At 54.1% G+C, this 20,632-nt stretch overlaps 1 protein-coding gene across 2 annotated transcripts in view; it reads left to right on the top strand.

The window, feature by feature from the left end:
• Positions 1–20,632, top strand: part of TSPOAP1 (TSPO associated protein 1) — a 79,933-nt gene that overhangs the window by 23,709 nt on the left and 35,592 nt on the right. For both annotated transcript variants that reach the window (XM_054166237.1, XM_054166238.1), the window contains exons 4-11: positions 31–207; positions 6,091–6,348; positions 12,740–12,847; positions 13,617–13,700; positions 16,235–16,324; positions 17,697–17,819; positions 18,717–18,821; positions 19,637–19,687. In XM_054166237.1, the coding sequence (XP_054022212.1) occupies positions 31–207; positions 6,091–6,348; positions 12,740–12,847; positions 13,617–13,700; positions 16,235–16,324; positions 17,697–17,819; positions 18,717–18,821; positions 19,637–19,687 (996 nt within the window). The remainder of the gene's footprint in view (positions 1–30; positions 208–6,090; positions 6,349–12,739; positions 12,848–13,616; positions 13,701–16,234; positions 16,325–17,696; positions 17,820–18,716; positions 18,822–19,636; positions 19,688–20,632) is intronic.

Here is a 20,632-nt window from a genome sequence, read left to right as displayed (position 1 = left end):
CAACACATGTGGCTGCTGTCTCTGGTGCAGGTCACTGCTCCAATGCCCCTGAAGGGCTCCAGCCTGGAGCTGTGTAAAAAAGCCTTTGCCCGCCAGCGTGCCAAGGACCTGACAGAGCAAGCCAGCGCTCTCCTGGCCAAGGACAAGCAGATTGAAGCTCTGCAGCAGGAGTGCAGGCAGCTGCAGGCCAAACTCGTTGCAGGGAAGGTAAGAAACCTTCTGGGACATCACTGAGTAACTGGGGACAAGCAGTGATGGGAACCAGGCTACGGGAAGCAGTGGGAGGGCAATTAGTCCCAGGCGTGGTCTCAAAACAGAGAGCATTTGGGGTGTGATTTGCACAGGGGACAAAGAGATGGTGCCTGGAGCCCCTCCAGAACAGTATAAGGGACACTTTGGTTGCCCCTCCATGAATTTATGAGTCTAAGCTACCCCTTTCAGCAGCAGCAGCTAAAACTCCCTGCCTGGGGAAACCCCAAGATGACTTTCCACAGCGCTGAGCTTCAAGCAAGCTGTGGAAGGAGGACCTCCTTTTAAGGTGTTCCTTTACAAAGCAAACCAACCAAGCATGTTCCCAAGAGCCTGCCTAAGTGCCACGTGGTGAGCTGCAGCTTTCTGAGTGCTCACAACCACCCTGGCACTGGTGGTAACTGGGTGCATCCCTGTGTGACTGTGAGGAAGGGTACAAACCATCAGCTGAGGATGGGAGCTCATGAAACCACCTCCAGTGCTCATGGCTGCAGCTGGGCTGGTGACCCAGCTTCCCCTCAGCACTGGCTCCGAATTTGCCAGTGTAAATGATGGGGTAAAAGGGATAAAAGGATAATTCAGCTCATCCCAAGCCATACCTCTAACACTCATTGGATGGGTTGCTCCCTCCAAGCACTGCTTCTCTGGGATTACTCTGGAGGGAGTAACCTGCGGACATCTGAAGCTAAGGTGACATGATTCCCATTCTAGGTGACTAAAACAACATCTTCTGGACATACCAGAGAGGTCTTTTGTTCATGAGCTGGCCCCTTTCAGTTTAGGTCATTACTGAGAAGCTCAGTAATGCTTGTGCTCACACTAGATTTCCCCTTGCACACAGCTGAGTTGAACTTAGGTTTGTACCTACCCTACTCAGAGGATGTTTAGGTGACAAACACTTCCTCACTGAAAGCAGCTTCATTTTTGTCCCTGACCTCCTCCTATGTTTAACAATGGGTTTGAAAGTAGCTTCTCAGTCTTTCCCTGACATAGATATCACCAGGACAAGAACTGTGTCCAGTTCTGGTGTCCCCAGCATATGAAGGACATTGAATTGCTGGAGCAGGTCTAGAGGAGGCCAAGGAGATGATCAGAGGGCTGCAGAACCTCCCTTGTTGGGACAGGCTGGGAGAGTTGGGGCTGTTCAGCCTGGAGAAGAGAAGGCTCTAGGGAGCCTTCCAGTACCTGAAGGGGGATATGGGAAAACTGGGGAGGGACTTTTGGCAAGGGCTGGGAGTGACAGGATGAGGGACAATGGTTTGAAGCTTGAGGAGGGCAGATTTAGACTGGAGATTAGACAGAAATTCTTTACAGTGAAGAGTGGTGAGACACTGGCACAGGCTGCCCAGGGAGGCTGTGGATGTCTCCTCCCTGGAGGTGTTCAAGGCCAGGTTGGATGTGGTCTTGACCAACCTGGTCTGGTGGGAGGTGTCCCTGCCCATGGCAGGAGTGTTGGAACAGGATGATCTTTAAGGTTCCTTCCAACCCAACCCATTCTATGATTCCATGAGCTCTGCTTGTCCAGGCTGCCCACTGATCCCTTCTGGCATTAAACCACAGGAAAAGAAATCTAGGTCTGGTTTTGTTCTATGGCATCCCCCAGAAGAAATTATCTTCCTGTCCCCCTGAATTCCCACTGCAGACCCCCACAGAAGAGGGAACAGACCCTTTCCAGAGCAGCTTGATTTTCTTAGCAGAGCCTGCTGGGCAGTCAGACTCTGCCAGGGAACAGAAGTAGCAAACTGTAGAGGAATGTGACAAAAGGCAGGTGAAAAAGGCCAGGGAAGCACACATGGGTGCCATCTGCAGGCTGGCTGAACTCAGCCTTGCTAAGCCAGGGCTGAGGAGGGGACCCTGCTTGTGTAACAGAGGCACCAGTAACAGGGGACATCGACACATGGGCAGGGAACCCCCAGAGAAGAGAGCAAGAGAGGAGATCATGCTGTCTGATCTTGGTTTCCCCATTTCTCCTCCAAGCAAGCTGCTCATTAAATTTTAATTCCCAGCTAGTTAAAATGCAGAATTCTCCTAATCTGCCTGCAGCATGCAAAATGCATTATGCCAATGAAGGGCTTTAGAGGCAGAGCTATCATGTGCACGCTCCCAGTTTGTAGCCAAATCAGCTCTAATCTTGGGCATTTAAATCAGCACACATTTTTTTCCCCAGCAGCTCTGAAGGGGCTCAGCTCAGCTCCTTGCCAGTGGCAGGGCAGAGGACACCCTGCATGTTGTGCTGCAAAAGCTTTGGCCTCCTTCTGCAAAGTCAGGGCTCCTAGGATAGAATCACAGAATCACAGAATCAACCAGGTTGGAAAAGACCTCAGAGATCATCAAGTCCAACCTATCACCCAACACCTCCTGGCAACTAAACCATGGCTCCAAGTGCCACATCCAATCCCCTCTTGAACACCTCCAGGGATGGGGACTCCACCACCTCCCTGGGCAGCACATCCCAATGGCCATTTACTCTTTCTGTGAAGAACTTTCTCCTCAGCTCCAGCCTAAACTTCCCCTGGCACAGCTTGAGACTGTGTCCTCTTGTTCTGGTTGTCTGGGAGAAGAGACCAACCCCCACCTGGCTACAACCTCCCTTCAGGTCTCCCTGAGGTCTCCCCTGAGCCTCCTCTTCTCTTCTTGTGACAGGACAAGAGGGCATGGCACGAAGCTGTGCCAGGGGAAGTTTAGGTTGGGTGTTAGGAAGCACTGCCTCACAGAAAGGCTGGTGAGGCACTGGGATGGACTGCCCAGGGAGGTGGTGGAGTCACCATCACTGGAGGGCTGTAAGAGAAGATTGGATGTGGCACTTAGAGAATCACAGAACTGTCAGGGTTGGAAAGGACCTCAAGGATCATCCAGTTCTGACCCCAGCTCCCTCAGCCTCTCCTCACGGGGCTGTGCTCCAGACCCCTCCCCAGCCTCATTGCCCTTCTCTGGACACCTTCCAGTGTCTCAATGTCCTTCTCAAATTGAGAAAATGACCTCCTGAGATGGGCTTCCAACCAAACCCCTGCCCCAGCTAAATCCCAGGCCACAATTGCTTGCCACATGGATTCTTGCAAGCAGGGGATTGCAGGGACCAGCAGGGCAGCTGCAGGGGATGTGGATGATAGAAAGTGTGAGTGGAGGACAGAGCTTTTTTTTCCCCCCTAGTCCCTTGTTCAGGCTTCTGAGGCTGTCTGTTGGGAAGAGCTGCCTCTTCTTTTCATTTTTGGTGGGGGAAGGGAGATTTTATGCAGAGCCACAGCCAGTTTTGTTTAAAGAACTACCACCCTGATGGCCTGAGCAGGAGTCTGGCACAGAGGAGGCCCCAGCTGCTCACTTCTTGAATCTGTAATCAGTTCCCATTAAGGCTTGCCTCAGTTTCCCCCTTGCAGCATGACAGTCACCATGGCTTTCCACACAAACTGTATTTATCAAGCACAGGCTATTTTTAGGGCAAATAAGAAGTGAAGAGGGAAGCAGCTTAAATTTGTCCTGGATACCAACTGTGAGCTGAATCCACTGGCTCAGGAGCTTTCCAAGGGGGGGATGAGCCACGTCTCCTCCAGCAGCAGATTTGTAAAGGCAGGTTTTGACAGCCAGCTTCTCTACCTCACTATGGACATGCAGGTTCCTCTTTCCCCCCAGCTTCCTGAAATCTGAAAAGCTTTGAAGAATTAAACCAAGCTGCTGACATATTCTCACTGGGTCCCCCCACCCCACCCCTTTGTGAGAGTCAGATTGCACTGGTTTCCTTCACAAGCTGCTGGTTTGGGGTTTGGAGTGGATGGGAGTGACTCATTGTGCTAAAGATAGAGGCTCCTCCATAGAAACTGTCTCCAAAGAGGGTAGGACTCAAGAATGTTTGAAAAGCTAAACATGATCCCGAGCAAGAACTGAACAAATCCCAGATGTTCCTCGTTCTTCCCAGCATTGCAAAGCCCTAACCACCGTTAGGGCTGCAGAGCAAGCCAGCACCCACGCCAAGGTGGTAAACTAAAGCTGAGGCTCTGGTTGGGCTGAGGAATGCAATCACGTTATCCTGACACGCTCTCTGCTGGCAAGCACCGAGAAAGCCCGCACGCCGACAAGCCCTTGCGCTGCAGAAGCATCCCAGCCTGGGTTTGATCTTCAGGTGGAATGAGGTGTTTGCATCAGGGATGCAAAGTGACTGCTTCTTGAGGCTTTGGAGACCCGGGAAAGAGAAATCTTCGTGAGCCACGCTAGCTGGTTCTCACCAGTGTCCCCTCTGTAAGGCATTTGCATCTTACATCACCACCCTGACCTGTTCCACCTTTGAGAGCCTGGCAGGAAGATCATAGAATCAACAAGGTTGGAAAAGACCTCAGAGATCATCAAGTCCAACCTATCACCCAACACCTCCTGACTACTAAACCAAGGCACCAAGTGCCACATCCAATCCCCTCTTGAACACCTCCAGGGATGGGGACTCCACCACCTCCCTGGGCAGCACATCCCAATGGCCAATTCCTCTTTCACCTCCAGCCTAAACTTCCCCTGGTGCAGCTTGAGACTGTGTCCTCTTGATCTGGTGCTGGTTGCCTGGGAGAAGAGACCAACCCCCACCTGGCTACAACCTCCCTTCAGGGAGTTTTAAACAGCAAGAAGGTCTCCCCTGAGCCTCCTCCTCTCCAGGCTAAGCAACCCCAGCTCCCTCAGCCTCTCCTCACAGGGCTGTGCTCCAGACCCCTCCCCAGCTTTGTTGCCCTTCTCTGGACACCTTCAAGTCTCTCAATGTCCTTCTTAATTTGAGGAGCCCAGAACTGGACACAGGACTCAAGGTGTGGCCTAACCAGTGCTGAGCACAGGGCACAATGACTTCCCTGCTCCTGCTGGCCACACTCTTCCTGATGCAGGCCAGGATGCCATTGGCCTTCTTGGCCCCCTGGGCACACTGCTGCCTCATGTTCAGCTGCTGTCAATCAGCACCCCAGGTCCCTTTCTGCCTGGCTGCTCTCCAGCCACTCTGCCCCCAGCCTGTAGCACTGCATGGGGTTGTGGTGGCCAAAGTGCAGCACCTGGCACTTGTTGAATGCCATCCTGTTGGACTCTGCCCATCTGTCCAGATGATGTGGGCTTGGTGCACATGACCCAAGAGGAGTGTCTGAGGGAGCTGGGGTTGGGAAGTGGAGGCTGAGGGGAGACCTCATTGCTCTCTACAACTACCTGAAGTGAGGCTGGAGCGAGGAGGGGGCAGCCTCTTCTCCTTGGTGCCAAGTGGAACAAGGAGAGGGCAGCCTCTTCTCCCTGGTGCCAAGTGGAACAAGGAGAGGGCAGCCTCTTCTCCCTGGTGCCAAGTGGAGCAAGGAGGGGGCAGCCTCTTCTCCTTGGTGCCAAGTGGAGCAAGGAGAGGGCAGCCTCTTCTCCTTGGTGCCAAGTGGAGCAAGGAGGGGGCAGCCTCTGCTCCTTGGTGCCTAGTGGAGCAAGGAGGAGGCAGCCTCTTCTCCTTGGTGCCAAGTGGAACAAGGAGAGGGCAGCCTCTTCTCCTTGGTGCCAAGTGGAGCAAGGAGGGGGCAGCCTCTTCTCCTTGGTGCCAAGTGGAGCAAGGAGAGGGCAGCCTCTTCTCCTTGGTGCCATGTGACAGGACTAGAGGAAATGGTTTCAAGCTGTGCCAGGGAGGTTCAGGCTGGACACTAGAAGATCATTCTTCTCAGAGAGGGTTATCAGACATTGGAATGGTCTGCCCAGGGCAGCGGTGCCCCTTGAGGTGTTCGAGCGGCCCGTGGAGCTGGCGCTTAGGGACATGGTTTGGTGTTGCCCCTTCAGTGCTGGGTCAAAGGTTGGAGTGGATGAGCTTGGAGGTCTCTCCCAACCAGCCGCATTGTGTGGTGCTCCCTGCAGGATGACCCTCGCTGCCGGAACGTCATCGAGTTCGATCGGCTGCTGCGGGAGTCCCAGCGGGAGGTGCTGCGGCTGCAGAGACAGATCGCCCTGAAGAACTTCAAGGAGTATCTACGGAGCTCCTCTAAAATCACGCCAGGAGGAGCTCTGCCCAGCGCCCCTGCACGCCTGGCACCACCTGTGCCAAGGCTAAATACCTGCATCAAAGCTTCACCCCTGCCAAAGGAGGCTCGCCTGGGAGGGGAAGCACACAAAGAGGTGAGACAAGAGGGTCCGTGACCTACACCTTTTGCTGTTTAATTATTCAGCTAATTACTGTGCTCAGGAAACCTTTTAAGGGTATGTGAGTGCTGTGGTACTCATCCAGCAGAGAGGTGGTGGACTTTCTATCTCTGGAGTCACCCAAAACCCACCTGGATGCCATCCTGTGCAACCTGCTCTGGGTGAATCTGGACTAGATGAGAGGTCCCTTCCAACCTCCTTCACCTCCTTCCCTATTGTACCCCGGTCCTTGGCACTGGTGAGGCCACACCTGGAGTCCTGGGTTCAGTTTTGGGCCCCTCACTCCAAGAAGGACACGGAGAGGCTGGGGCGGCTCCAGAGAAGGACAACAAAGCTGGGGAAGGGTCTAGAGAACAGGGCTGGTGAGGAGCAGCTGAGGGAGCTGTTCAGCCTGGAGAAAAGGAGGCTGAGTGGAGAGCTTCTGTTTTCCCACAACTCCCTGGAAGGAGTCTGGAGCCAGGGGGGGTCGGTTTCTTCTCCCTAGGAACAAGAGATAGGGCAGGAGGCAACGGCCTCAAGTTGCACCAGGGGAGGTTTAGATTGCATGTTAGGATAAAAATTCCTTACTGAGGCGGTTGCTCAGCCTGGAGCAGGCTGCGCAGGGCAGCGGTGCTGTCCGCATCCCGCAGGGGGATTCACACCCTTGCAGACGTGGTACCGAGGGACATGCTTCAGCCGTGCCCTGGCAGTGCTGGCCCCGATGACCCCAGAAGCCGCTTCCACTTCGCTGTGCTGTGTTTCCGTCGCCTGCCAGGGACGGCCCCGTCCGTCTCCCACCTTCCCCGGCGCTACGGCTCCATGCGGAGCGCACCCGCGGGCGGGGCGGGCAGGCCGAGCGGCGGGCACGCTGCGCCGCGGCCTCGCCTCCCGCCGCCGGTGCCGGCCGCCCCCCCGCCCCGCAGTGGTACGTGCCGCTAAATCCGGGCCGCCCCAGGGCGCCGCCTCCCCTCTGGCGGCCGCGCAGCCGGCAGGTAAGGCCGGGTCCTGCGGCCGGGGCCGGGGCGGGCTGGGGGCGGCCGCGGCGCTGCTGCCTCCGCCGGGGGCCGGGGCGGGCGGCGCCGAGGCGCGGCCGGGAGCCGCCCGTGCCGCGGCCGGGCCTCTGCTGCTCGCGGGCAGGGCAGCGGGGCTTTCCCGCAGCGCTCGGCGGCGAAACCCTCCCGGACGGAGATCGGAGCCGCGGTGAGAGGCCGTGGGTCGGGCCGGGGCTCAGCCTGCGGCGGAGGCTCGGGTCCGGAGCGGGCCGGGCGGGCGCCTGCGGGAGCCGGGGCTGGGCGCGGGGTGAGGCGCCGCAGAGGCTGGCAGGGCTGCCCGCAGGCCGGGCTGGCAGGCGGGTGTGGGCGTCAGGCCGGGCCGCGGGGGCCGGGTGCGCCCTGCCGCCCTCCCGCTCCGCCGTCCGTGGGTGTCCGGAGGCAGGGAGGGGTCCGCTGGCTCCCGCGGGGCTTTGCTGTTGTGGGCTCCGCCGTTTCTCTCTGAAGTTGCCAGTGCCCGCGGTGTCCCGGGGAAGGAATAGAACAGAATAGAATTAACCAGGTTGGAAAACACCTTCGAGATCATCCAGTCCAACCTATAACCCAACACCATCTGATCAACTAAACCATGGCACCAAGTGCCTCATCCAGGCTCTTCCTAAACACCTCCAGGGGAGGTGACTCCACCACCTCCCTGGGCTGCACATCCCAAGGGCCAATCTCTCTTGCTGGGAAGATCTTCTTCCTAACATCCAGCCTAAACCTCCCCTGGCACAGCTTGAGACTGTGTCCTCATCTATAGGCTGTGGGAGGACGAGCTTCTCCTCTTCCCTCCAGACTCCCACCAGCATCTCATTTATTTAGCTCTCACAGAGGATGTATTGAATTCTTGTTCCTTGCTCATCATTCCCAAGTCACTCAGGAGTTTATGAGCCCTTTATTTATTAATGTTTCTTTCTTGCCCCTTCCATTCCTCATTGTTAATCATCTCTGCCTCCTTCCTTCGTACATCCCCTCTCTCAGCTTTGTGTTGGGGGAGGCAAGCCCTGCACGCAGTACCCCACACGCTGTCTCCTTGATTTATATGGTGGCATAATGAAGTTTTCTTTCCCTTTCCCAATAGATCTCTTTGTCTTTGTGCCTAAGCGCTGGGTTCTGTTAAAACATCATTTGTCTGGTGGCCCTCTGTAATCTCTCAGTGTCATGAGGTCCTCTTCACTGTTTGTCTTAGCTGTGTCGGTGCTTGGAGGGCCTGGTTCCTGCTGCCTCTCTTTCAGTCCTTCAGTTTTTCACTAGATATTTACCCAAGAGAAAAAAACTTTCCCTTAATATCCCAGGCTCAGTGTCTGTAAGAAGCCTTTCAGAGCACTCTGGCTTGAATGTGTTCAGAGTACCCAAGCAGAATCATAGAACCCTAACTTCCAGAGAACTTCCTCAGTGTATAAAGAGCAAACTCTCTGCAGCTACTTGAAAGGTTGGAGTGAGGCTGGTGTTGATCTCTTCTCCCAAGTAACTAATCATAGAATCAATAAGGTTGGAAAAGACCTCAGAGCTCATTGAGTCCAACCTGTCACCCAACACCTCCTGACAGCTAAACCATGGCTCCAAGTGCCACATCCAATCCCTTTTTGAACACCTCCAGGGATGGGGACTCCACCACCTCCCTGGGCAGCACATCCCAATGGCCATTTACTCTTTCTGTGAAGAACTTTGTCCCCACCTCCAGCCTGAACATCCCCTGGCACAGCTTGAGTCTGTGTCCTCTTGTTCTGGTGCTGGTTGCCTGGGAGAAGAGACCAACCCCCACCTGGCTACAACCTCCCTTCAGGTAGTTGTAGAGAGCAAGAAGGTCTTCCCTGAGCCTCCTCTTCTCCAGGCTAAACACCTCCAGCTCCCTCAGCCTCTCTTCACAGGGTTTGTAATGCACCTGCAGGATCTCCCTCACCTGTTTTCTTGCTGACACCTTAGAAAAACTCAGTAGATTTGTGAGTGTGGATTTTCCCCCCTATATATATATATATATAAAAGTGTGTGCCTAATCTTTGTGGCAGTTTCTATCAGTTTTCCCAGAGCAGGTGTCAGATGTCTGTGTTTCCATGGATCTCCACTCCTAGAACCTGACACTTGCCACCTTCCAGTTGTTTGTGTTAAAGGCAGTGGTGGAGGAATGACTCCCTGCACATCGTGGCTCACTGCTGGGGTTCATGCCAAAGAGGGGAGGTTGAACTCGTGGGTGAATGTTGTCTGACCTTGGTGATTTGTTGCTGTTCATTTTGTTGGCTTCACCAGGCCTTCTTGTAGGCAGTTCAGTGTGAGAGAGATCCTCAGCTCTGGTCTTTGTAGTTTGAAGTCTCCACCCTCCTGGCCTCTTACCCTCCCAGATTTCTCTGTGATGAAGAGGGATGCATAGACCTGGATGTTTTCCCCACTGCTCTGCCCTTGTCTTCCTGGAGCAGCTCTTCCAGGCCTTGCTTTTCAACTGACCCTGCAGATTCTGCCAGACAAGAGCATGCATCACAGTCCTCCTCATGGGTGCTCTTTATTTCTCTGCTTCAGGAGAGAAACTGCTTCTCTGCCCTCAGTGTTCAAAGATTTTTCTGGCTGATAAATACCAACACAACTAAGCCTGACAGCAGGAGTGAAGGGAGAGCAAGGGAGCTGTTGGCAGTCTCTCAGCTGAAACCTGTAGCAGGCAACACCCCAGGCTCCATGGGCTGTGTTCTTGTGGGCAGACACTTGAAAGTGTCCAGAGAAGGGCAAGAAAGCTGGGGAGGGGTCTGGAGCACAGCCCTGTGAGGAGAGGCTGAGGGAGCTGGGGTTGCTTAGCCTGCAGAAGAGGAGGCTCAGGGGAGACCTTCTTGCTCTCTCCAACTCCCTGAAGGGAGGTTGTAGCCAGGTAGGGGTTGGTCTCTTCTCCCTGACAACCAGCACCAGAACAAGAGGACACAGTCTCAAGCTGTGCCAGGGGAAGTTTAGGCTGCAGGTGAGGAAGAAATTTGTCACAGAAAGAGAGATTGGCCATTGGGATGTGCTGCCCAGGGAGGTGGTGGAGTTCCCATCACTGGAGGTGTTTAAGAAGAGCCTGGATGAGGCACTTGGTGCCATGGTTTAGTTGATCAGATGGTGTTGGGTGGTAGGTTGGACTTGATGATCTCAAAGGCCTCTTCCAATCTTGTCTGGTCCATCCTCTCCTACTCCCATCCTCTCCTACTCCCATCCTCTCCTACTCCCATCCTCTCCTACTCCCATCCTCTCCTACTCCCATCCTCTCCTACTCCCATCCTCTCCTACTCCCATCCTCTCCTACTCCCATCCTCTCCTACTCCCATCCTCTTCATTTTTGGCTTTAGCTGGTGCAGCTCCATCCTGCTTTCCTTGGCAGCAGCTCTGCCAGCGTCCGGGCACCCCAGGTGGGTAGTTCTGGGCGGGGGCTGTTGGAAAGCAGCTGTTCTACAGTGATCTTTTTTTCCCCTTCCCAACTGTATGGCTGAATAGATTCTTTGCATCTGGCTCATTCAGTGAGCATCTTCAAGTCCCTGCTGTGAATGAGGGTGGCACAGCTCCAGGTCACAGCTCTCTTGGCAGCCTGTGCCAGCCTTGTTTGTCAGCTGTTGAGTGCGGGGATGGGGCTGAGCACTGTGTCTAAGAACAGGAGTGCCTGAGCACCGTGGCTGGGGGCACCTCTTTGTTCTTGGGGGTGGAAGGCAGCTCTGTGGGGGCAGATTTGGAAGCCTGTACCTTTGGTAAGTTGTCTGTCATTAGGGCTGACAGACTTTTGTGTAGCCCTGTGCTTGGGACATCATCAGGAGCAAGCACGTTTGCCTTGCTTATCTGTGTGCTTTCCAGCCTGGAAAGCCAGTCAGAGCCTGGGCTGCAGCAAGAGAAGTGTGGCCAGCAGGGCAAGGGAGGGGATTCTCCCCCTCTGCTCAGCTCTGGGGAGACCCCAGCTGGAGTACTGCCTCCAGTTCTGGAGCCCCTATTACAAGAGGGATCTGGAGGTGCTGGAAGGTGTCCAGAGAAGGGCCAGGAGGATGAGCAGAGGGCTGGAGCTGCTCTGCTATGAGGACAGACTGAGGGAGTTGGGGCTGTTCAGTCTGGAGAAGAGAAGGCTCTGAGGTGACCTCATTGTGGCCTTCCAGTATCTGAAGGGGGCTCCAAGAAGGCTGGGGAGGGACTGCTCAGGATCTCAGGTAGTGATAGGGGGAATGGAATGAAGCTGGAGGTGGGGAGATTCAGGCTGGAGGTGAGGAGGAAGTTCTTCCCCAGGAGAGTGGTGAAGCCCTGGAATGGGTTGTCCAGGGAGGTGGTTGGGGCCCCATCCCTGGAGGTGTTTAAGCCCAGACTGGATGAGGCTCTGGCCAGGCTGATCTAGTGTGGGGTGTCCCTGCCCATGGCAGGGGGGTTGGAACTAGCTGACCCTTTTGGTCCCTTCCAACCCTGACTGATTCTGTGATACCTGAAAAGAGCTTGGCTTGGGGCACATGGTGCTGTGTGGTGTTGGTAGCCTTAGCTGGCAGCCACTCAGCATTCCTTGGGGCCTTACATTTCACTAAAGTTGGCTAAAATGCAGCAGTCCACTTTGTGAGGAAGCAGCACAAGCCCTGTGAGGAGAGGCTGAGGCAGCTGAGGTTGCTTAGCCTGGAGAAGAGGAGGCTCAGGGGAGGCTTTATTGCTCAATCACTTCATAGAGAGAGTGATTGCCCATTGGAATGTGCTGGAATGGTTTAGTTGATCAGATGGTGTTGGTTGAGAGGTTGGACTTGATGATCTCCAAGGCCTTTTCCATTCCATTCCATTCCATTCCATTCCATTCCATTCCATTCCATTCCATTCCATTCCATTCCATTCCATTCCATTCCATTCCATTCCATTCCATTCCATATTCTGACATCCTCACTGATTCCTGCTTTGTGCTGTTTGTGAGGGTTGTGTTCTCCCATCTGTCATCCACCTTCTTGTTACTGCTTTGGAAGGTGACCTGAAAGGTGTTGCTGCTGCCTCTCATTGCATTCTTAGGTGTAGCAACTCAGATCTGGGAGCTTTCAGAAGCCCACTGCTGCTCCTGGGTGGTTAACTCAAGCTGGATTGATTGGTTCTGGGCTCCAGAAGGCTCCCAGGGCAGGTCTTTGGTGGCTGAGAGATCCCTGGCACATTGTTCACCTTTCTCCTTGCCCAGTGGTGCAGTTCAGGGTCTTTCAGGCTCTCCTAGATGGTACTACCAGGAGAGCCACTTCTCCCTCAGTGTGCCTGGCGTGCTCTGTAGCCCTGGCTGGCCCCGAGCTCTCTGACATCCAATCATAGAGTCACCCAAGGTGGAAGGCACCTCTTAAAGCCATCCAGTCCAACCCCCCTGCAGTGAGCAGGTCATCCTCATCTAGATCATCTCACTTGCTTTCCAGGTGGAACCAAGTGTGCAGCCCCTGGGACCTGCCTCTGAAGGCCATGAGAATTTCCCTCCCAAAACTGCAGTAAGAGCCCCAGAGAGCAGCCCACAGATCCAGCAGCTGGTGAGTTGTGAGCTTGGCTTTGGGTGAGGGAGTGCTCTGGTTTTTCTCTTGGGGGTTTTTAATACCCTGGGGAATCCAGGTGGAGATTTTGGGGACTTCAGGCAAAGCCTTGCACTTCAAAAGGGGGCAGCTGTCTGCCTGCAGGGTGGGGGCGGGTGGCAGCTCCTGGTTACAGGGGCTGGCCGGGGAACGTCTCACACTCAGACGAGAGGGGCAACCAGCCAGTAGGTTGTGTGCTGGGCTTGCTTTTGTCTTGTTTGAACTGGAGACAGGCAGGAGTGACCTGGGACAGATGTTGTGTCAGGAATGTGTCCCTTGTGAATCATTCCAGCAAACTAGGACAGTTCACAGTGAGGTTTAGCAGCTCTTAGCTGGCCGAGGAACCAAGAGTGGCAGCAGATAACTGCAGCTAAAGGCATGTAACCCTCAGAGGATGTCTGCTGTCTGTTAGATGTCATTTGGATTAGACTGGGGGGCTAAGATAGCACAGCTGGTGTTGCAAGCTGCATATTCAAGCTGAACATCTGTGCAAAGGGCAAACAAGAGGCCTGGCTGCAGGAGGTGGAAAGCTTGGGGAAGAGAGGGGTAGCTGTTCCCCTGGAAGGAGTTCCTTGCTTTGACTGCCTTTTGCTTTCTCTGTTGTTTATCTTGGCCACAAAGAGGTTTCCTGAAGAGAGTAAAACCAGCTAGTGATGGCACTGGGGCTTGGGTTTCTTGATGCATTTGACCAGCCTGGGCTTGCTGATCTGCTTCTGCTCCTTCCATGCAGGAGTTTGAGCTCAAGAAGAAGCGCAAAAAATGTGAGAACCTTGAGCATGAAGTGAGGAAAAAGCATAAAAGATGCAAAGAACTGGTGAGTGTTCCTGTGGCCTGCTCTAGGGAGCACTGGCAGAGAATGAGCTGAGCTGGAAGGGGCCTCCAAAGGTCATCCAGCTCTGGGTTTCATCCCCGCATGGTCCCTCCCTAGGCATGGAGGGGAACATGCACAGCCCTGGGCACCCTCTGCAGATGCTGTTTGCCACTTTCCAGTGACTGCACTCTGAGCCAGACCTGCAGGGGCTGGAGAGCTTTGGTTACCTCTTGCTCTTTTGACAGAGCAGGCTGCAAGGTAATCATAGAATGGTCTGGGTTGGAAGGGACCTCCAAAGGTCATCCAGTCCAACCCCATCTCCACTTAGCAGGACCATCCCCAACTAGATCAGGCTTCCCAGAGCCCTGTCAAGCCTCACCTTGAATATCTCCTCAGCCACCTCCCTGGGCAACCTGTTCCAGTGTTCCACCACCCTGATGGTAAAGAAACTGTTCCTAACAGCCAATCCAAATAATGGCAGAAGAGGAACTGGATTGTGGTGTGCTTCTCTTGGATTCACTTCAGTTTACCTTAGGAAGGAGTCAGCAGTCTTCATTTGAACCAAAGTCATGTATCTGGAGCTCCAGCCCTTGAGGCTGGAAATGTTTATTTACTCTGTCAGCTATCTGAGAGTCCTGTGAGGAGTTTCTGACCCCCAGGGCTCAGTGCTGGGCCCCATCCTGTTCAATATCTTTATTGATCATCTGGAGGAGGGGATTGAGTCCATCCTCAGTAAGTTTGCAGATGACACCAAGCTGGGGGCAGGAGTTGAGCTGTTAGAGGGTAGGAGAGCTCTGCAGAGGGACCTTGCCAGGCTGGGCAGATGGGCAGAGTCCAACAGGATGGCATTCAACAAGTCCAAGTGCTGGGTGCTGCACTTTGGCCACAACAACCCCAGGCAGTGCTACAGGCTGGGGTCAGAGTGGCTGAGAGCAGCCAGGCAGAAAGGGACATGGGGGTAGTGGTTGATAGTAGGCTGAACATGAGCCAGCAGTGTGCCCAGGTGGCCAAGAGGGCCAATGGCATCCTGGCCTGCATCAGGAAGAGTGTGGCCAGCAGGAGCAGGGAAGTCCTTGTGCCCTGTGCTCAGCACTGCTGAGGCCACACCTTGAGTCCTGTGTCCAGTTCTAGGCTCCTCAGGTTAGGAAAGATGTTGAGATGCTGGAAGGTGTCCAGAGAAGGGCAAGAAAGATGGGGAGGGGTCTGGAGCACAGCCCTGTGAGGAGAGGCTGAGGGAGCTGGGGTTGCTTAGCCTGGAGAAGAGGAGGCTCAGGGGAGACCTTCCTGCTCTCTCCAACTCCCTGAAAGGAGGTTGGAACCCCATGGGGGTTGGCCTCTTCTTCCAAGTAGCAGCTGGTAGGATGAGAGGATATGATCTCAGGTTGCACCAGGGGAGGTTTAGGTTGGACCTGAGGAACAATTTCTTCCATAAAATGATTGTCCAGCCCTGCAACAGGATTCCCAAGGCAGTGGTGGAATCCCCATCCCTGCAGGAGTTCCAAAGCTGTGGAGATGTGATGCTGAGGGAGCTGGCAGTGCTGGCTTGATGACTCTATGATCTTAAAGGTCTCTTCCAACTGAATCCTGGATCAATCAGGCATTTAAATCTCCTGAGTTTGCAGCCTGGAACTCTATTTAGCATCATTCTTCCAAATAGTTATTCTTCCTTCACTGAAACTTGTTGAGAAGACTCTGATCTTGACCCAACAGTGAAACCTGATGCATTGGAGTCATGAGATTTGTTTCAGTTGGAAAAGACCTCTAAGGTCAGTGAGGGTGGTGTGGTGAGACACTGGAACAGGTTGTCCAGGGAAGTTGCAGATGCCTCCTTCCTGGAGATGTTCAGGGCCAGGCTGGATGAGGCCTTGAGCAAGCTGGTCTAGTGGAAGGTGTCCCTGTTAGACCATGATCATCTTGAAGGTCCCTTCCAACCTAAACCATGCTATGAATCACTGGGTCAAACCACCAACCCAGCTCTAGGGATGGTGACTCCACCACCTCCCTGGGCAGCCTGTTCCAGTCCCTGACCACTCTTTCAAGAAAGAAATGTTTCCTGATCTCCAAACTAAGCCTGCCTTGGTGCAGCTTGAGGCCATCTCCTCTAATTCTTGTGGATGGAGATGCTGTTCTAGACAGCAGCATGTAGAGAATGGAATGGAATGGAATAGAATAAACCAGGTTGGAAGAGACCTTCAAGATCATTGAGTCCAACCTATCATCCAACACCACCTAATCAACTAAACCATGCAACAAGCACCCTATCAAGTTTCCACTGACACTGGAGCTGTGAAGCAGGCAAGGAAATGCCTTCCTTGCTCTGGGCCTTCCATACATGGCAAAAGCAACTGAAGAGGTCATCTGGCACAGGGCTGCTATCTGCTTGAGCAGTGCTGCATGCTGGGGGCTTCCACCCTTCAGGCAGCATCCCCTCAGCAGCCTGCACCATCAGCCCCCCAGTGGAGCTGCTCTGCAGGCTGGATTTGGGGGGAGGTCAGCTGTGGGCCCTGGTGTGGTAACAGCAAGCTCTCTCTGGACAGGAGATCCAGCTGCAGGAGGTGCAGAGTGAAAATGCACGCCTGGCAGAAGAGAACTTGCAGCTGAACGAGAAGGCTGGCTGGGCAGGGCAGGTAAGGAGCAGTGCCTGGGGCAGAGGGAGCTTCTGCAAAAGCAGAGCTTGCCACCATGCTGGGCTTTTGGTTTGCCAGCTGACACCACTGGTGTGTGTCCATCTCTCTACCTCTCTGTCCTGTGTACGCCACAGAATCATAGACTTGGCAGGGTTGGAAGGGACCTCAAGGCTCAGGCAGTTCCAACCCCCCTGCCGTGGGCAGTATCACAGTACCACAGTACATCAGAGGTTGCAAGGGACCTCCAGAGATCATGGGGTCCAAGCCCCCTGCCAAAGCAGGATCACTTAGGGTAGTCCACACAGGAATGCATCCAGGTGGGGTTGGAAAGGCTCCAGAGAAGGAGCCTCCACAACCTCTCTGGGCAGCCTGCTCCAGGGCTCTGGCACCCTCACTGTAAAGAACTTTCTCCTCATGTGGAGGTGAAATCTTCTGTGTTCAAGGCTGTACCTGTTGTTCCTTGTCTGATTACTGTGCACCACCAAAAAGAGGCCAAAAAAAAAAAGAGGCAGGGACACCTCACACTGCAGCAGGTTGCTGACAGCCACCTCCAGCCTGGCTGCAAACACCTCCAGGCAGGAGGCTTCCACCACCTCCCTGGGCAACCTGTGCCAGGCTCTCGCCACCCTCATGGGGAACAACTTCTTCCTCACATCCAATCTCAATCTCCCCACTTCCAGTTTTGCTCCATCCCCCCCCAGTCCTATCCCTCCCTGACACCCTCAAAAGTCCCTCCCCATATGTCATTTGCCCAGGGAGGTGGTGGAGTCACCATCACTGGAGGTGTTTAAGAAAGAGCCTGGATAAGGCACTTGGTGCCATGGTTTAGTTGATCAGATGGTGTTGGGTGGTAGGTTGGACTTGATGATCTCAAAGGCCTTTTCCAACCTGGTTAATTTTTCTTCTCCCCTCTTCTTCTCCCCTCTTCTTCTCCCCTCTTCTTCTCCCCTCTTCTTCTCCCCTCTTCTTCTCCCCTCTTCTTCTCCCCTCTTCTTCTCCCCTCTTCTTCTCCCCTCTTCTTCTCCCCTCTTCTTCTCCCCTCTTCTTCTCCCCTCTTCTTCTCCCCTCTTCTTCTCCCCTCTTCTTCTCCCCTCTTCTTCTCCCCTCTTCTTCTCCCCTCTTCTTCTCCCCTCTTCTTCTCCCCTCTTCTTCTCCCCTCTTCTTCTCCCCGGAGAGGAGATGACTCTGGGTGGGAGAAGTAGCACAAATAAAGCCCATAGGACCCATCCAAATGTCTCCTGGCTTCGGTGTCAGTACAAGCAGAAAGCAGGCCTGAGAAACAACCTAGAGGGATACAGAACTCCATTGTCCTGCATTCATTAGGCAAGGAATAGCTTTGGCTACTTGTGCTCATGAAATCTTTTCTCCTCAGGTTGAATCTGAGAATGCTGACCTGAAGCTGCAGGTTGTTTTGGTCACCAAGGAACGGGATTCAGTGATTCAGACGAATCAAGGACTCCAAACCAAGCTGGAGAATCTAGAGCAGGTGCTGAAGGTCAGTAAGATCCACACAACACTTAGTGCTGCTTTTGGATGGCATGGGAGGGAAGGAGGCCATTTCTCCACCTCTCTGCTCTGGTGCTCTGCTGTGCTGCGTCCAGTGCTGGTGCCTCCAGCGAAATGAGGACATGGATCTGTTGGAGAGGGTCCAGAGGAGGCCATGAAGATGATCAGAGGGCTGGAGAACCTCTCCTTGTGGGAAGAGGCTGAGAGAGTTGGGGCTGTTCAGCCTGGAGAAGAGAAGGGAGACCTTAGATCAGTCTTCCAGTAGCTGAAGTGGGCTACAGGAGAGCTGGGGAGGGGCTTTTGACAAGGGTGTGGACTGCCAGGATGAGGGACAATGGCTTTGAGCTGGAAGAGTGGAGATTGAGACTGGAGACAGTGAGGGTGGTGAGACACTGGCACAGGTTTCCCAGTGGATGCCCTGAAGGTGTTCAAAGCCAGGTTGGATGAGGCCTTGAGCAACCTGAGCTAGTGTGAGGTGTCCCTGCCCATGGCAAGGGGGGTTGGAACTGGATGATTTCTGAGGTCCCTTCCAGCCCAAACCATTCTATGAGGCTGTGTTGCCTGTTTGCTTCTTTTTAGTCCATTCTTCTGTATGTATCTGTGCTTCCACTGGGAATCCTGCTTCACTGGGATCCTGGGATGTGACCTGCCAAAGTGAGGAGAGGTGCTTGAGCAAGGCTGCTGTCAGGGCTTCGGGCGGGCAGGGCGATAAGGTGACCCTCGCCGACGGAAGAATGTCATTAGCTGTGTTGCTGTGGCTTGTGCTCAGAGTTTCTTCCTTCCTCCTCTCTTGGCTGGTGACATGAAGTGCAGGCCCTGTTTTGACAGGCCTGGGGGCAGTGTTTCAGGAATGTCCCCTTTCAGCTGTCTGTGACTTGTTCTGCAGCACATGAGAAATGTGGCTGAGCGCCGGCAGCAGCTGGAAATCGAGCACAAGGAGGCCCTGCTAGTGCTGCAGGAGAAGCAGGAGGAGGTCAGGCGCTTGCAGCAGGTAGGAGGGAATGGAAATCTCCCCTCTCTGAATCCCTGGGAAGTGATGGGACTCCTGCTGCTTTATGTCTAGCAGTACCTGAGGGCTGGGTGTCAGGTGGAGGGGGCCAAGCTCTTTTGGGTGATCAGACAAAGAGCGGTGGATACAACCTTGACCAGAGAAGGTTTCAGCTCAACATGAGGAGAAAGTTCTTGACAGTGAGGGTGCCAGAGCCCTGGAGCAGGCTGCCCAGGGAGGTTGTGGAGTCTCCTTCTCTGGAGGCTCAAAACCCACCTGGATGCATTCCTGTGCAGACTACCCTGGGTGGTGCTGCTCTGGCAGGGGGGTTGGACTGCATGACCTCTGGAGGTGCCTTCCAGCCTCTAATGTACTGTGGGACTGTGCTCCTTTGGTTCCTTGGGTGGAAGGAGGAGGGACAGAATCACAGAATCACCAAGGTTGGAAGAGACCTCAAAGATCATCAAGTCCAACCTCTCACCCAACACCTCCTGACAACTAAACCATGGCTCCAAGTGCCACATCCAGTCCCCTCTTGAACACCTGCAGGGATGGGGACTCCACCACCTCCCTGGGCAGCCCATACAGGTGAGATTACAGGACAAAGCAAACCAGGGAAGGGTGAGTGCACCTAGGAGAGCTCTGGTACCTGAGCCAAGTGAGGGGCTTTGCTCATGAATGGCAGTTCTGATCTCACTGCTCTTTGTCCAAAGACTGTTTAAATCTAGCCCAGTGCTTTAAACCAAGGTGCTGCTGCCAACAGAAGTGAACTTAGGGAGGCTGCTTTCTTATTTTCCCCATTATTTATTTCTTCCTAGGCACAGGCAGAGGCCAAAAGAGAACATGAAGGAGCAGTGCAGCTTCTGGAGGTAAGACAGAGGAAAATAAGATGGATTGGGGGCTGTGGATTTGGTGTCTCTTGCTCTTACTGTCAGCTTTCCTGAAGCCCTGGGTTCTGTTGGCTCTTGGTAAGGTGCAGAGTGTTGGAGCTGTGAAGAAGTTGTGCTAGTGGAGCAGTCTCTGGGGTCAGAGTTTTCAGGGGTTAAATCCTGGCCTGCTTAGTCCTCAGGTAGGTTCCTTCATTCAGATTGATGTGCCCAACAGCTCTTTTCAGGGATATATTCAGTAACCAACCTCAGCTCTGCCTGCTCCACTTTGCAGAGCCACCAGCAGGAAGAGGACTTGCAGCCATGTGGTTTGAGATTTGTGATTCTGTGCTTTTGGATAGGGGAAGAAAAGGAGAAATGTGGCCTTTACCTGAGCAGAAGGAGTGGGAAGCTTGAGGCAGCTCCCTTGTCTCCCTTGTTTGCTAGGCTGGAACCAGCTGCCATCCACCCAGAGCATGCTTGGCCATGGTGGCAGGCAGCTGAGTGCTGCAGCCTGGCAGCTGTGATGAGCTGGGAGACCTAATAGAGAGCTTCCAGTAGCTGAAGGGGGACTACAAGAAGGCTGCAGAGAGACTGTTCACAAAGGGCTGTGGTGATAGGACAAGGGGCAGTGGCTTCAAACTAGAGAAGAGCAGGGTTAGGTTGGATGCTAAGAACAAGTGCTACACCATGAGGGTGGTGGAACACTGCAACAGGTTGCCCAGGGAGGTGGTTGAGGCTCCTTCCCTGGAGATACTCAAGGTGAGGCTCAAGAGGGCTCTGGGCAACCTGATCTAGTTGAGGCTGTCCCTGCTTACTGCAAGGGGGTTGGACTGGATGACCTTTGGAGGTCCTTTCCAAGCCAGAGCATTGTGTGATTCTGGAGATGCTCAAGGTGGAGCACTGGTTTAGGTCTGGTTTGTTATCAGGATGACTTTGGAGAAAACC

Source organism: Dryobates pubescens, chromosome 13 (genome assembly GCF_014839835.1).
Source record: "Dryobates pubescens isolate bDryPub1 chromosome 13, bDryPub1.pri, whole genome shotgun sequence".
Taxonomy (NCBI): Eukaryota; Metazoa; Chordata; class Aves; order Piciformes; family Picidae; genus Dryobates; species Dryobates pubescens.
This window is presented reverse-complemented; position numbering and strand designations above follow the sequence as displayed.